Below are 16,669 nucleotides of genomic sequence, written 5' to 3'. Positions count from 1 at the left end.
GTTACAGCAACTGTTGTTTGCAAGTTTGAGCCTCCAGTCCCCTAATGATCCTTGTTGCTCTTCTCTGCACTCTTTCTAGAGTCTCCACATCTTTTCTACATCGTGGCGACCAAAACTGAATGCCGTATTCCAAGTGTGGCCTTACCAAGGCCTTATAAAGTGGTATTAACACTTCCCGTGATCTTGATTCTATCCCTCTGTTGATGCAGACTAGAATTGTGTTGGCTTTTTTGGCAGCTGTAGCACAGTAATGTTATGAGAACGTCTCGTAACATCCTGGTAAACACCTGCTGAAGTGTCCTTGGTTCCCACAACTGGCATTTTGATGTCTGGAACTTGTTTACTTTCTATCTACCCTTTCGAGGGATAGGTAGATAGAAAGTAAACAATGAAACATGGTTTCATTGGCAAGCTGAATTGCAATAGAAAAATAGTCTTTTGAAGCTTGACACGAGGATTACTTGTATTCAACTAACTGAGCTTTCATCTCCTTTACTTCCTCCTTTAAGAATACCTACTATACAAAGCACATTATCAAGGTGCATTGTGGGAAATGTTAGGCTTGCTAACAAGTTCTAACTGTTCCTAATAGGGGAGAACGTTTTGTCCCACAATACGATCTCGGTTCCTATTTGGGCAATCTAGGTAGGTCCAGAAAGTCTTTACCACGGCCCAGTAGAGTCAGCAGCTGCTATGCCTCAGCTGGTTAATTAATGTATTCCAATGCCAAGCTAATTTACACAGATGATTTATTATAATACGTGGCAATTTACAAGATCGATTTATTACACTGAAACCTCTACGGGGAGGAGAGGAAAAGCATGGATGTCACAGACTGTTCCCTTGAGGAAGATGCCTACGTCCTCAAGGATGGCAATACTGAATTTGAAACCATATTGGGTGAGGTCCAAGCTGCATAGTTATTCAGAAGTTCTATGACCATGTCTGCATAATATATTTCCTTATGGCTAGCCCAAAGAACTAGGTAAATTTCCTAGGACTGGACAACACACTGAACCATTAACTAACCTTATGAATTGTACATGGAGATTCTCAGTCATCCAGGTCATGGTTGTGCCAAAGGTGCTTTTTTCAAGAGGCAACTGGACTTTCTGGTTTTTTCTCTTTGAAGACGTTTTGCTTCTCATCCAAGAAGCTTCTTCGGCTCTGACTGGATGGTGGGGGATGGAAAGATTTATACTCCTTGCAGACAGCTGGTCATTTGCATTCTTTTTAGAGAGTCGTTGAGGCCACTTGGAGGTTTATCTCTGTCCTCAGGGTCACCTGAGTGGTGCAAATGGATCTGGAGCCCTCTTGGAACTGTTGAAAGGACTGTGTTGTAGACTGGAGATAGATGATGTTGCATCCCCCCCTCTCTGTTGAGAGAGGGCTGTTCAATTTTGACATAGCAGTTATAGCAGTTAGACGTATATACCGCTTCATAGGGCTTTCAGCCCTCTCTAAGCGGTTTACAGAGTCAGCATATCGCCCCCACAGTCTGGGTCCTCATTTCACCCACCTCGGAAGGATGGAAGGCTGAGTCAACCTTGAGCCGGTGAGATTAGAACCGCTGAACTGCAACTAGCAGTCAGCTGAAGTGGCCTGCAGTACTGCACCCTAACCACTGCGTCACCTCGGCTCATAAACATATGAATCGTATTTGCACAATATACAGGTTGAAGTCAGGTGGTGGCCAATGTGGCAGGAACCTAGCCAATGTCTTTAACCTATGGTTGAGCATGTTGTGTGAACCAAGGCCACAGCTCAGCTAATCATGGATAACTAGGTTGGGAAAGGCATTGATCATAGCATGAACGATGCATGCATTTATAGGGGCTCCTGGTATGTCTTCTTGTGAAGTCCCAACCTCACAAAATCTACAGACTCACAACATCTGCAAACAAAAGCCACATTTATTGATAGACAAACTCGGGAGCAGTCATGTCAGCTGAGAAGACAAGGGATCCCAGGACGACATGGGCCCCCCTCCCTCTTCATTGCCGTTCATACATCTCCTTAAGGATCTTCATGCTCTCGGCATAGCGCAACTGGTTCTTCTGCGAAGCTTCTTTCCACCTGGAAACAGGCTGCAAGTCAACCACTGCACATGGATTTTTGCACTACCCTTTCCACAAATTGTTTCCCGCTACACGGCGATTCACGCACGGGGCCAATAGCTGGAACGCCCGCCTCTGGCCCACAGTTTGGCTTTCTCTTACACAAACCCTACCTTTGTCGGATCTTCTTCCATCTCTCCATGTTCTTGTAGATGAGGGTGGACATTGAAGGGGCCGCTTCAGAGGTCTGGGAGGGTTTACGGGAGAGGAGAAAGATAAGACAAGATCACTTATTTGCTATGAAGCTAAGATACTGTACAAATGTCGTAACAAGCATCTTCAATTTAACAAGACTATCTGATACGGTTGCTAAATTAATAGGAAACTTATCTGTCTGTGAAACGTGCAATCCTATTTTCCTTTTTGGTTTATTTTTACTTATGTTGATTTAGTGGGTGGCACATCTTCAGTTTTTAGCTGCATTTTTAAGTTTATACTTACTGTACACTAGCTGATAAAATGGCGCTGCCCAGATATTTATTTATCCCAACCCTCCTTCCATGAATGTCGCCACAGTTTCTAATGATGAATTTTCCCCCTTACCAGAGGGAGCCCCCTTGTGGAGTATTGTGAAGCGGTTACCATGGAAACTCCACATGCTGTACAGTAGAAGCCATTTTAAGGCAGTACGGTAGAAGCCATTTTAAGACAGAACAGACTCTTAACAGAACACCAAGGGGTATTAGGGGTGTCTTACCCACACAATATTTGTTTCCAGAGGGTAAGTAATCTGTGTACCAAGTTTGGTTGAAATTACTCGAGGTGTTCCAGAGTTATGCTAGACACACACAACCATTAATATACATTAAGATTATTCTGACTCATTCAGCTTCCTGTTTTCTGTTCCTCCCGTTCTTTTAAATCAAAACTTCTTCTAAGTATTCTTTCCTCAGTTGAACTGAGACAAGCGTTCCAAAATAATCCTCCCCTCCAACATCTTGACACAAAAGCTACTCTGTCCACACAACACAATCAGATCAGTTGAAAATGTGGTGGCTTGATTCATGCCACAAACCAAGCTTTGGTTGGTGGGATTGTTATTCTGTTATTGTGCGTGTATACGGCTGCATAATTTATTGCATTACCTGAATCCAGGATGTTTAGTTTATGGCATTGTGAAAACCCAGAAAAAGGGGAGATAATTTAGCAAAATTATTTCGTATGTGATATAGCAACATACAGTTTGTTTGTTTTTAGCTTCGATTTAGGTTTTGACATGTTGTGTGAATCCAGGAGTGGTGCGGTGGCCTAGAGTTGGAGCTCTTGCCTCACAATCAGGAGGCTGTGAGTTCGATCCTGGGTAGAGGCAGAGATTTCTCTCTCTAGGCACACAGAGAATATATCTGCTGAACAAAACTCCACATTGGCGACAGGAAGGGCATCTGGCCATTAAAACACTCTGCTAGCTCCATTCAGTGGCCCAGACTCCGCCCCGCAAGGGATTATGGGGTCAAGAAGATGATGGTGTGTGAATCCAGCCAGACAATTGAAAATACATTTCAAATTCAAAATGCTAGTGTTCTCTTAAGAGTTTGATGCACACCGGCCCATGTCGTGCTGATAGTGAGAGGGGATTCAGATGAGGAAAGGTCATTAAAATCCCTACCGTTTGCTATTTTACCATCCAACCTGTTTTTTCTCATCCCCATCACCCCCGCTCCACCTACCCCTCCCCCCCAATCCTTAATTTTCAGGATGCTCTGACCGTTTCAGCAGCCACTTTTGTTTCCTCTTCGGATGCTGGTGGGAAGGGGATACGCAGGTTAACGGGTTCCCCCGCAGGATTTGTCTGGCAAGGGAGAGGCGACGGTAGCTTGTAGACATCCTGGATCTTCCCATTTAAGACTTCGACACCCTGGGATCCCAGAGTTCAAGAGAGAGGAGAGGAAGACGAGTTGAGGACCGAACAATAAACAAATAAATAATGGCTTCAACTTTCGCAGCCTTCATCAGACTTGTTCTTGAAATACAGGGTTCCACCACAAAACCGCGTTCGACTAAACCGCGTTCGACGAAACCGCGTAGCTGACGTCATCAACAGCACGACAACAGCGCAGAGACAGAAGCACGCTGTGAACGCTAAACCTAAAATTAACCCCTAAACCTAACCCCCTTAAACCTAATCCTAAACCTAACCCTAAACCTAACCCTAAACCTAACCCTAAACCTAACCCTTAACCTAACGCTAAACCTAATCCTAACCCTTAACCTAACCCTAAACCTAACCCTAACCCTTAACCTAACCCTAAACCTAACTCTAACCCTTAACCTAACCCTAAACCTAAACCTAACCCTTACCTTAAGTTGAATCGGCTTGCTTTCAAAGTGCTATTTAAAGCGCCCTTCTTTCTCCGCGCTCGCTGTTGTCGCCCTGTTGATGACGTCAGCGACGCGGTTTAATCGGGCGCGGCTTAGTCGAGCGCGGTTTTGTCGTGCCACAGAAATACAGTACAAAAGTTGATTTTATTTTAGTTTACTTCATTGTCATTGCACCTCGTGCAACAAAATTAAAGGCCATCTTCAGTGTGCATTATACATAAAAAAAATAAATAAAACACAAACAAACATCCTTCACATTCTATACAACTGAACTGAAAACCCCTAATACTGCATTAACATTGCACTATATAGCAGAATTCAATACAGTTACTGCTCTGGGATAGAGGCTGTTTTTCAGCCTATTTGTCCTTGTTTTTGTTGTTCTGTACCGTCTGCCAGATGGTAATATGGCTGTGAAAGTTGGATCCTAAGAAAGGCTGAGTGCTTATGGTCTAGAATGGAGGTCTTTGAATTATGGTGCTGGAGAAGACTCCTGCGAGTCCCTTGGACTGCAAGGCGATCAAACCGGTCAGTCCTAGAGGAGATCAGTCCTGACTGCTCTTCTGAAGGCCAGATTCTGAAGAGGAAACTCAAATGCTTTGGCCACCTAATGAGAAGGAAGGACTCCCTGGAGAAGAGCCTCGTGCTGGGAAAGATTGAGGGGAAAAGAAGAAAGGGACAGTAGAGAATGAGGTGGTTGGATGGAGTCACTGAAGCAGTCGGGGTGAGCTTAAATGGACTCCTGGGGATGGGAGAAGGCAGGAAGGCCTGGAGGAATGTTGTCCATGGGGTCGCGATGGGTCGGACAGAACTTCACAACTAACAACAACAACAATGGAGAGAAAGGGTGTACAATAGATTTTAAGCGCCCAGAGAAAAGTTGGTGGAAAGCAGTAAGCTCAGGGACGTGCAGTCAAGGGAGACAGGAGAGGCAGAGCCTCACCATTGTCATCATGAAAAGAAAAAAAAATGTAAAAGGAAAAAGACAAGAGCTGAGGTCAGGCTGAGCTAGTTGCTGCCAGAGTCACAGTGGATGACTCTGCTTAGTGCTTAACTGTTTAAAAAAGCCTCTTAAAAAGTGCCCTCTACAGGAGGAGGCGGGAGAACGACGTGCCTCATCTAGTCTGGTGTTTTATGATCACTCGAGCAGAGTTAAGCAAGGGTTAAAAGCCAAAAAATTCCTGACATAGATGAGGCACGTCGTTCTCCTGCCTCCTCCGGTAGAGGGTGCTTTTTTAGAGGCTTTTTTAAACAGTTAAGCAGAGTCATCCACACGGTGACTCTGGCAGCAACTAGCTCAGCCTGATCTCAGCTCTTGCCTTTTTCCTTTTACATTTTTTTTTCTTTTCATGATGACAGGCAAGAGCAGAGTTGAAATCCTCTCTGAAACAGCTGGAAAAGGTACCTGTGTGGGTCGGAGGGAGGGGGAGGAATTCAAACTTCATCCTCAAGTGTAGATCCCTCCCCAAGTGTAGTTTGATTGCATGCAGAGGTACGTTGCATTCTCTCTCTCTCTCTCTCTCTCTCTCACACACACACACACACACACACACACACACCCCTGGTTAAAAGTATATAAGCGCAGCTTCACTGATTACAAGTTTGAAAAGGCAATGTGGCTCCACCTGCAATCAAAGGCTCGGATCGGAAGGCAGCAGGGGAATTGGGGGGGGGGGGGTATGGCAGAGGAGCTGCTTTCAAGCCATTGGAAAATATATCCAATCCAACTTCTGTGTTTGTGTTTGTTTGAGATTGAGTGAGTGAGAGAGGAATGTTTGTGTCTGTTTGTGGGGGGGAGGGAGAGAGGGAGGAAGGAGGGGGAGGGAGAAGAAAAAGAATGAAGGAAAACTTTTTCGCAAAGGATAAAAACAAATGCTGTCGCTTTAAATCGGAACTGAGCATGCCTGGCTGTGGAATTCTGGGAGTTGAAGTCCACAAGTCTAAAAAAAAATTGAAACCCCTGCGTCAGTGCCTCACCAGCCATAAACCTCACCGCACGTCACTGAGTAAGCTCAGCTATTGTTTGACTGGTGAGAAAAGACTTTTCCCACCAGAAACTGGATTAGAGAATCCTGCTCTATACCTCTTCATCCTCGATCAGGGTAGGGAGATTTGGGCTGGGAGATCGCTCTTGTTCCCGCACCATGGGACTATTCCGCATCCAGGCTCGGCAGATAGGGTACAGTGGAGTGTTCTCGGAGAACTGGGCCAGGTCTACACTTCGATCAAACAGCTTAATGATGTAGGTGTCTGCAAAGATAAAGATGCATTAAAAAAAATTAAGAGACAAAAATTAAGAGACAGATCTTAAATCAGAGCTGGATGATGCCTTCCACCCTCCAGAAATTGAGTTTTTATGAGATAACTAGCCGAAAACCTTGCGTTACCCATATATTTATTTATAGGGGGGAAATGTCCGGACCAAACATAATTTCTAATGTTGGATTTTCCCCCTTAGCAGAGGGAGATCCCTTGTGGAGTACTGTGAAGCCGTTACCATGGCAACTCCACTGCACCATTTTACGGCAGTACAGTAGAAGCCATTTTAAGGCACAACAGGCTGTATCCTAACAGAACACACACCCTGAGGGGTTTCTTACCCCCATAGTATTTGTTTCTAGAGAGTAACTCCTCTGTGTACAAAGTTTGGTTGAAATTGCTCGAGGCGTTCCAGAGTTATGCCGGAACATACACACCCACTGGCCTTTATATATGTATATATATAGATTTTATGAAAAATTGTGGCTCGAGTCATAATTCAGCAGCAAAACCTAAGGTCAGCGATTTATCTCTCCCCAGAATCAATGACTTGGCTCAGGAGTTACCAAGGTAGCTCTGATGTTTCCACTCACTCTGCTTTTGTGGACCTCCTTCAGTGAGTCCGTCGTCCATCTCCTTCCTCTTCTTCCGACGGTGATGGGAGAATCGGGTGGAAGGCCTGAGAACACAAAAGCATTAAGAGGGTGATGCAAGTAACCGGATATTTTGCACTGAGCAGAGGGGACAGTGAGACTTCTGAGAATGTCTTCCAATTCTGTTATGACTCGTTCCATGGGCTCTGAAGAACCTGATCTCATAGGTGTTCTGGGACAAGATACCTGGAACACCCAGAATGAATGGAGAAGACATTCAAGCTTTTTTTATTTTATTTTAAGAAGGCTAGGTAGCCTTTTGTGAAGGAGGCTTAATTGGGATTCCTGCACTGGGCAGGACGTTGGACTTAACCGTCCCTTCCTGCACTAGGATTCCATGAATCTGAACACTGGCAGATGTAAAAGTAGTACGTAGCACATAAACTAATATACCACTTCACAATGCTTTCCAGCCCTCTCTAAGCGGTTTACAGGGTCAGCCTCTTGCCCCCAACAATCTGGGTCCTCATTTTACCCACCTCGGAAGGATGGAAGGCTGAGTTCAACCTTGAGTCTGTCTAGACTCGAACTGCCAGCAGTCAACAGTATTAGCTGCAGTACTGCATTCTAACCACTGGGAGGGAGGGAGGGAAGGAAGGGCAATAGCACTAGCACAGACTTATCTACTGCTTCACAGTGCTTTTACAGCCCTCTCTATGCGGTTTACAGAGTATCAGCCTCTTGCCCCCAACAATCTGGGTCCTCATTTTACCCACCTCGGAAGGATGGAAGGCTGAGTCAACCTTGAGCTGGTTAGGATCAAACTCCTGGCAGTGGGCAGAGTTAGAAATAGCAGTAGCACTTAGATTTATATATTGCTTCACAGTGCTTTATAACCCTCTCTAAGAGATTTACAGAGCCGGGGTGGCACAGTGGTTAAATGCAGCACTGCAGGCTACTTCAGCTGACTGCAGTTCTGCAGTTCGGCTGTTCAAATCTCACCAGCTCAGGGTTGACTCAACCTTCCATCCTTCCGAGATGGGTAAAATGAGGACCCGGATTGTTGTTGGGGGCAATATGCTGACTCTGTAAACCGCTTAGAGAGGGCTGAAAGCCCTATGAAGCGGTATATAAGTCTAACTGCTATTGCTATTGCTATCCTCTTGCTCCCAACAATCTGGGTCCTCATTTTACCCACCTCAGAAGGATGGAAGGTGAGTCAACCTTGAGCCTGTCTAGAATCGAACTGCCAAATTGCAGGCAGCCGGCAGAAGTAGCTTGCAGTACTAAATTCTAAGCACTGCACCTCCGTGGCTATCATATATGATGATTGGAAACAACAAGCAGTCATATACGATGATTGTATCCACAAAGTGTACAAATCTGAAACTTCTTAATTTTTTTTTGCTTGCTGTTTTCTCAGCTTGGCTCTGAAGAAAAAATGTGTACACCTGGTTTTCTTTACACCAGCCATGTCCAACCTTTTGGCTTACCTCGGTCTTATATAAACTAAATATTTTAGTTAATGTATATCAACACATATTATATTAAAAATTTACAATTTTGTGGGGCCACGTTACTAGCTGCCCAGGGGTGCATGTGGGCTGTGCGCTACGGGTTGGACACACCTGTTTTAGACAGGTGGTGGAATTTGCACTCCAATAGGAACAGCAAACATACTAGGGTAATTGATGGGAAGTGCGGATCCAGCTCAGATCATAGCAGGGCAGTGGTGGGTTTCAAAATTTTTTAGAACCTCTTCTATAGGTGTGGCCTGCTTTCTGGGAGTGGCTTGCTGGCCATGTGACCGGGTGGGCGTGGCTTGGCAGCCATGTGACTGGGTGGGCGTGGCCAACTTAATTCACTTAACAACACTCTTGCCTAGCAACCAAAATGTTGGCTCAGAAACTCTGGCATTGGAAGCACGCAAGTCTTAAAGCTGTCAAGTTACAAGACCCTTGCATCCCTAACCCTTTAGAACCCCCCCCCCGGGGATGTTCAAACTTGACAGCTTTAAGACTTGTGGACTTCAACTCCCAGAATTCCTCCTCTCGCTCTTCATCTTGATGATGTGCAGACAGGTGGGGGGAGGGAGCTGGAACCGGTTCTAAACAGCACTGTAGATTTGTGGAACCTCTTCTATAGAAGAGGTTAGAACTGGCAGGAACCCATCCCTGTAGCAGGGGCAAAAGTTTAAAGCTAGTTTCTGTCCTGCCATCATTCTGGGCTGGCTTGATGCCCACCTACCAATATGCCTTAATCGTGCAAGGGCAATTATACAATAGGCCTTGGGCCTATTTTGCTCCAGCCTATTTATTACTTCATCTCTCTATATTAAAATGGATATGTGTTTGTGTATGTTTCTGCATAACTCTGGAACTCCTCAAGCAATTTCAACCAAACTTGGTACACAGATGACTTACTCTCTTGAGACAAATACTAATGGGGTAAGGCACCCCTAACACCTCTCGGGGTGTGTTCTGTTAAGATACAGCCTGTTGTACCTTAAAATGGCTTCTGCTGTACTGCCATAAAATGGCTTCTGCTGTACAGCGTGCGGTGGAGTTGCCATGGTAATGGCTTCACAGTACTCTACAAGGGGTCTCCCTCTGGTAAGGTGGAAAATCCAACATTAGAAATTACATTTGGTCCGGACATTTTCCCCCTTCAAATAAATACCCAGGCAACGCTGGGTTATCGGCTAGTAGAGTATAAAACAGGGGTCTCCAACCTTGGCAACTTTAAGACTTGTGGACTTCAACTCCCAGAGTTCCTCTGGCTGAAGGATTCTGGGAGATGAAGTCCACAAATCCTCAAGTTGCCAAGGTTGGAGATCCCTGGTATAAAACATCTACATTTTGAATAAATAACACAATCAACCTAAGGGGCCACGGGGAAATGGATCATTGACCATCCAAATTGCTCTCCTTCCTGTCGATTTTGCGATCAGCTTTTCAAAACCCAGCCGCAGCAAGAACGACAAGTCATTTGCCTGGTTTGCATAGGAATTAACAGTATTTCTAGGCCAGGGCCATTCCAAACTATTCCAGGCTGCAAAGAGCAAAACTGAAAATCCAGGAAATGGATAGTACGAAACAATAAAACTTTTTTGGGGGGGGGTGGGGTGGTAGTGTCTCTGGTCACAGTTGCAGCTGGAGATGCCTTGAAATTGAGAAGAGACGGGGTGTTGCTTTTGAGAAGGCCGTTCTCAAGAAAGCACTACATCCACAATTCTGTTGCAAAGAAGGATGCATTGGCTGCCCTTATTCCCACAACTGAACAAGCAAGTCATCCCTTTGCTTGTCTCTCTGGCTGCGAGACCCTGCCAGGGAGCAATCCCAAAACAAATCCGCAGGCCAAGTTCACACCCAGCATTGGAAACAACGTTGAGAACCGGACCCTGATGGCATTTGACACAATGGCGTGTGAACCAGGCTGCAGAATTCTGTGCCCCACGCGGTGTGATTTTTTTTGTTTTTGTTTTCCTTTAGATCTTCAGTTGAACTCAGTAAGAAAACTTTCTAGTCTCCCACTCTGTGGTCATCAGTAGGCAAGAAGGACAGGGCTAAGAACCATACCTCTTTCCTGTAGCAATAGGAGAAGGGTCCCTGCAACCGCAAAGCAAGAGAGGTTAGGAAATACCTAGCAGGCAACAGCCCCACCAGAAAGAAAATTGCTTTTCTAGGAAGTTGGTTCTTAGCAGGGTTAGCAAGTCTATAGACTGGAGCAGGGATGGAAAGCTGTAGCTTCCAGATATTGCTGGACTATGACCCCCAGAAGCCATAGTCAGCATGGCCAACAGTGAATTCTGGGAGTTGTAGTCCAGTTACACCCGGAAGGATATAAATTCCTCAGCTCTTTGGGGCCTGCTGTCCCAGACCACTAGTAAACTTTTTGAAAGTTTGGTAATCATGAATATTATAAATATCTGTAAAAATATTGTAAATACTTTTTTAACGCATCATTTTTGAAAAAGCTTTTCAAAAAGCAAGCAAGCAGAAAGAAGGATAAGCAGGTAGATAAATTGCTGGTTGTTTGTACGGGATATTCTAAAAATTGGAGGTTGCTTGGGGAAGAGAAAAGATTTGGGGACCCATTCCTCAAATTCCTCTTGGGTACTTCTGAAAGAAGAGCGAAGCAAAGGATTTCAAAGATGCTGCAGGACACACAAGCCAATCATCTCAATGCCTGACTGCCAACGGAACCTCTCTAAAAAAATCCTTTTTCTGCCTGAATTCAGCTAATGGCTTGAGGCAGGAGAAGGCTGAACATTAGGGCTGCTCCTTACTTGCTAAGCGCATCTGATGATGTCTTTCCAGGGTCCTCTTCCATTTGATCCCTGAGATGAATCAGGAAAAAAAAAGAAAAGGGGAAAATGTAAACAGCTTTGTCCAAAACATGAATGCTCCCTTCAAGGTTCTTCCTGACAACTACTGTACTTTTCGGAGTATAAGACGCACACCCCCAAAAGAGGGTCAAAATTTAGATGCGTCTTATACACTGAATGTCGCACCACCCACCCGCCGGCACCCACCCGCCGGCACCCACCCTTTGGTCTCTGCCTCCCAGCAATTTGCCTCCTTGCAGCAAAAAGTCAACAGCCTATTTCAGCTTCAGCCCAGCCTGATTAGCACAAGGACAAACAGCTGATTGTTGGTTGGATCAGCCTCCCGACCATCAGCTGTTTCAGGCTGCAGGGATTGCCGTTGGCTATTGCCGCCTCCACGCACCCCATTTTCGGTCTCCGCATCCCATTTTTGGCTTCTTGTGCCCCATTTTCTACCCATTCCGATCCCTGCCGCCCAGAACGAGCAGAAAATGGGGCGTGCAGAGGCTGAAAATGGGATGCAGAGGCCGAAAGTAGGGCGCCTGGAACGTTAAAGGCGCCTGGAATGCTGTTACCTTCCCGCCAAAGGTGGTCCCTATTTTTCTACTTGCATTTTTATGTGTTTTCCAACTGCTGACTTGCTGATTCTTACCTGTCAACATCCGTTTTCTCCAGCAGACACTGTAGGACGGCATCAAGACGGTTTCGAGCATTGGCCGTCTCAAGATCTGAGGATGGATTGGCGAGAGATTGTTACTCCAGCATAAAGTAATGAGAGGAATTTATCTTTTTTAAGCTAACAATTCAATCTTATAATATATGTGGCTATAGACATAATTTTGTATTTATTTATTTATTTAGTTATATAGTGTATATTGGAGGTGGTGAACCTTTGAGAGCTGAATGCAACAAAATTTCATTTTAATGTATGTCGATTAGTGTACATTCAAATTGTCAATAAAGTTATTCTATCTATCTATCTATCTATCTATCTATCTATCTATCTATCTATCTATCTATCTATCTTTCCTCCCTCTGCTGCCTCCCCTTCCTTCCTTCCTCCCTCCCTCCCTTCCTTCAATATATGTTGGTATACAGCATAATTTTGTATTATAAATTTTGTATTTATTTATTTATTTATTTATTTATTTATTTATTTATTTATTTATTTATGTATGTTTATGTAGTGTATATTGGAACCTGTGAGAGCTGAATGCAATGAAATTTCATTTTAATATATGCCAATTAGTGTACATTCAAAGGGACAATAGTTATTCATTCATTCATTCATTCCATTCTATCTATCTATCTATCTATCTATCTATCTATCTATCTATCTATCTATCTATCATCTATCTATCCATCCATCCATCCATCCATCCATCCATCCATCCATCCATCCATCCATCCATCCATCCATCCATCCATCCATCTATCTATCTATCTATCTATCTATCTATCTATCTATCTATCTATCATCTTCCCTCTGCTACCTCCCACTCCTTCCTTCCATCCTTCAATATATGTGAGTATACAGCATAATTTTGTATTATAAATTTTGTATTTATTTATTTAGTCACGTTTATAAAGTGTATATTGGAGCGGGTCAACCTGAGAGCTGAATGCAACAAACTTTCATTTTAATGTATGCCAATTAGTGTACATTCAAAGGGACAATAAAGTTATTCATTCATTCATTCATTCATTCATTCATTCATTCATTCATTCATTCATTCATTCATTCTATCCATCCATCCATCCATCCATCCATCCATCCATCCATCCATCCATCCATCCATCCATCCATCCATCCATCCATCTATCTATCTATCTATCTATCTATCTATCTATCTATCTATCTATCTATCATCATCTTCCCTCTGCTACCTCCCACTCCTTCCTTCCATCCCTCCTTCAATATATGTGGGTATTCAGCATAATTTTGTATTATAAATTTTGTATTTATTTATTTAGTCGTGTTTATACTGTGTATATTGGAGGGGGTGAACCTCTGAGAGCTGCATGCAATGACATTTCATTTCAATGTATTCCAATTAGTGTACATCCAAAGGGACAATAAAGTTATTCTAAGTCTAAGGTGCCTGGTTTTTTTTCAGGTTTCGGAAAACCCCAAAGGCCTGTGGATTGCTCTTGAAAAGGTAAAAAAGTTTACTTTTAATGCAATCCAAGCTGAAGAATAGGAATGGGAGAGAAGAGGCTGGATAACATTCAAAGCCTTGGATTTTTACCACAGACCGTTCCTGAGGCATCTTACCTGGTTTTTCGGTTTTGACTTTGGTATGTAACATGTTGGTTGAGAAGCAATTCCCTGCAGGAGTAAGAGAGTGAGGGGAAAAAAATATCTTAAATTAACTTTTTGACTTTGGGGAGGGCATCACGCAGCCACAGAGTTCAAAAATAAAGGAAGGAAAGACAAAGAAACTCAATCCAACTTTGATATTGCTTAATATAAGAAGGAACAAACTTGGACCAGTTTTCAAGATCCTGTTTTTACAGGTAGTCTTTGACTTACGACCAAATTGAGACCAAAGATTGTAGTTATTAAATGAGTTTTGCCCAATTTTTCAAGCTTTTTGCCTCAGTTGTTAAGCAAATCACTGCAGTTGTTAAGTGAATCATATGGTCATTAAGCGAATCTGACTCCCCCATTGACTTTGCTTGTGAGAAGCCAGCTTTGAAGGTTACAACATGGGGATCACATGGCCCCTGGATAATGCAACCATCTTACATAACATGCCAGTTGCCAAGCACCAAGCACAAATTTTGATTACCTGACCATGGGGATGCTGCAATGGTCGTAAGTGTGAATAATGGGCATAAGTTACTTTTTCCAGTGCTGTTCTAACGTCACATGGTCTCTAAGGGAACAAGTTGTAAGTTGCGGACTACCTGTATACTTTACTAACAGTGTATCTTAACCTCGGCAATTGCTGGATGTGTGGACTTCAATTCCCAGAATTCCCCAGCCAGCGTGGAAAGTCTGGCTGAGATATTCTGGGAGTTGAAGTCCAGACATCTGAAAAGGCCAACGTTGAAAAAAAATTGCTATATAAGAGGAAGGGGAGGAAAAGCACAATCAGCCTTGCAAAATGATTGTAATCTATCTCAATAAAATACTACTGTATATACTAGTCTCCCTGTAAAATTAGTATACTGGTCTGATTTACCTTAAAGGGCTGAGACATATGAGAAAAATAGTACGGAAAATTAAACCTAATGGAATCAACCCCCTAAATGTGTTAGACTACAAGCAGCTGCTTCAACAAGAATGGAATATGCCATCAAATTCACTTGGAGAATGTCAGCTTGGAAGCAATTTCCTTAAAGTAACAACAACAACAACAACAACAAAAACAACGAGATGGAATTCCTTCAGTCTATTGGTGAAACAGAGGCAGAGGAAATGTCAAAGCAGAGAAACTGTAAAGTTTTGGAGTTTTTTTCTTTTCTTTTCCTAAAGTTGGGACTCTTAAAGGCAGCTCCGAGTCAGATTTGCAGGTGGTTTGAGCTCAGGATTGTTTCGGGAAGTCTTACATAATAACAGAGTGGGAAGGGACCTTGGAAGGTCATCTAGGCCAACCCTCTGCCCAAGCAGGAGACCCTACGCCATTTCTGACAGATGGCAGCCCAGTCTCTTCTTGAAAGCCTCCAGGGATGAAGCTCCCACAACTTCCGAAGGCAACTTCTTTCCCGTCGGTTAATGGTTCTCACGGTCAGAAAGTTCCTCCTTATTTCTAGGTTGAATCTCTCCTTGGCCAGTTTCATCCGTCAGTCCTGCCCTCCCTGCTTTTAGTCTGAATCAAAGCCATCCCGTCCCTCCACCTTTATGGACTCTTTGCATTACGAGATCTCAAAGCCACGGCGATCTCTGGATGGGGGTTTAGCGTGTTGTGTGAATCCAGCCGGTGGAAGACTTAAAGAACTCTGGGCATAGACAAGACTGAGCTCGTATAACCCTCCATGCAATCGGAATTGATTGCATCCCGATCAATTCTCCATCCTCCAATATTTTCACCGCCCTCCTCCCTTTTTAGGAGGGGGGGGGATGTCTTCTTCGCTGCTCGGGTTAAGCAGCGGGGATCGGTTGCACCTCTACAGCAGACCCCGATCTCCCTCCTGCCCGATCCCGCAATCACAGCCCACGAGCGGGCAACAAACCCCCGCCCCCTGCACCCTCTTACTTTTGGTGGAAAGGAGCGATTCCAGCTCTTCCAAAGGATCAGATCCAAGGCAAAACCCTTCGGGAGGGGGGATCGCTGTTGCTAGCCTTGCTGGCTGGCTCGGTTCCTTTCCTTAGCTTTGCACCCCCGCTCGCGCGCAACTCCACAGATCCCCACCTCCCCACCTCCAACGAAAATCTGCTTCTTCTGGATCGCTTACCCGTTCGCACGAATGCAGAAAAACCGCCTCTGGTGCATTGCATGCTGGGAATTGTAGGCAGGGCGATTCCACCCGGGCTGGTTTTCCTCCCCCCCCCTTCTCCCCTTCCCCCCACTCCTTTGCGAATAGAAACAGCGCCTCTTGTGCAAGGATGGCGCTCATCTGAGCCAGAGACAACCGCAATTTTTTTTTTAAATTTTGTTTCAGGAAGTTGTCGTCTGAACAGAATAGCAGAATAACAGAGTTGGAAGGGACCTTGGAGGTCTTCGAGTGCAGGGGTCTCCAACCTTGGCAACTTTAAGCCTGGAGGACTTCAACTCCCAGAAGTCCTCCCGGCTTAAAGTTGCCAAGGTTGGAGACCCCTGTTCTACTGCAAGCCCCCTGCTCAAGCAGTCACCTTTATGTCATTTCAGACAAGTAGTTGTCCAAACTTTTCTTAAAAACCTCCAGTGTTGGAGCAGCACCCACAATTCTGGAGGCAAGGCGTTCCACTGATTAGTTGTTCTAACAGGCAAGAAATAAGTCCTCCTTAGTTCTCGGTTGCTTCTCTCCTTGATTGGTTTCCATCCATTGCTTCTTTTCCTGCCTTCAGAGGCTTTGGAGAATTGGTTGAGCCAATCTCAACCAAAGTCTCAAAGGGTTTTTTCCCCCCA

At 44.4% G+C, this 16,669-nt stretch overlaps 1 protein-coding gene across 3 annotated transcripts; it reads right to left on the bottom strand.

Moving 5' to 3' along the window:
* Window positions 1-1,895: 1,895 nt before the first annotated feature.
* Window positions 1,896-16,059, bottom strand: LIN37 (lin-37 DREAM MuvB core complex component). Of its 3 annotated transcripts, none has more exons than XM_087727424.1 (10): window positions 16,017-16,059; window positions 13,891-13,944; window positions 12,268-12,343; window positions 11,577-11,627; window positions 10,867-10,896; window positions 7,289-7,374; window positions 6,520-6,686; window positions 3,823-3,972; window positions 2,231-2,304; window positions 1,896-2,076 (listed from the first exon to the last, which is right to left on the bottom strand). In XM_087727424.1, exons 1-10 carry the CDS (start codon window positions 16,057-16,059, stop codon window positions 1,995-1,997), a joined length of 813 nt encoding a protein of 270 aa, XP_087583550.1. In that variant the 3' UTR covers window positions 1,896-1,994. The 3 variants fall into 3 exon arrangements, with proteins under 3 accessions (XP_087583550.1, XP_087583553.1, XP_087583552.1); XM_087727427.1 differs by lacking the exon at window positions 16,017-16,059 and adding an exon at window positions 15,818-16,010; XM_087727426.1 differs by lacking the exon at window positions 10,867-10,896.
* Between the last annotated feature and the right edge of the window lie 610 nt (window positions 16,060-16,669).

This window comes from Thamnophis sirtalis, unplaced genomic scaffold (assembly GCF_051295495.1).
Source record: "Thamnophis sirtalis isolate CommonGarterSnake01/CBP01778 unplaced genomic scaffold, rThaSir2_p1.2 scaffold_13, whole genome shotgun sequence".
Taxonomy (NCBI): Eukaryota; Metazoa; Chordata; class Lepidosauria; order Squamata; family Natricidae; genus Thamnophis; species Thamnophis sirtalis.
This window is presented reverse-complemented; position numbering and strand designations above follow the sequence as displayed.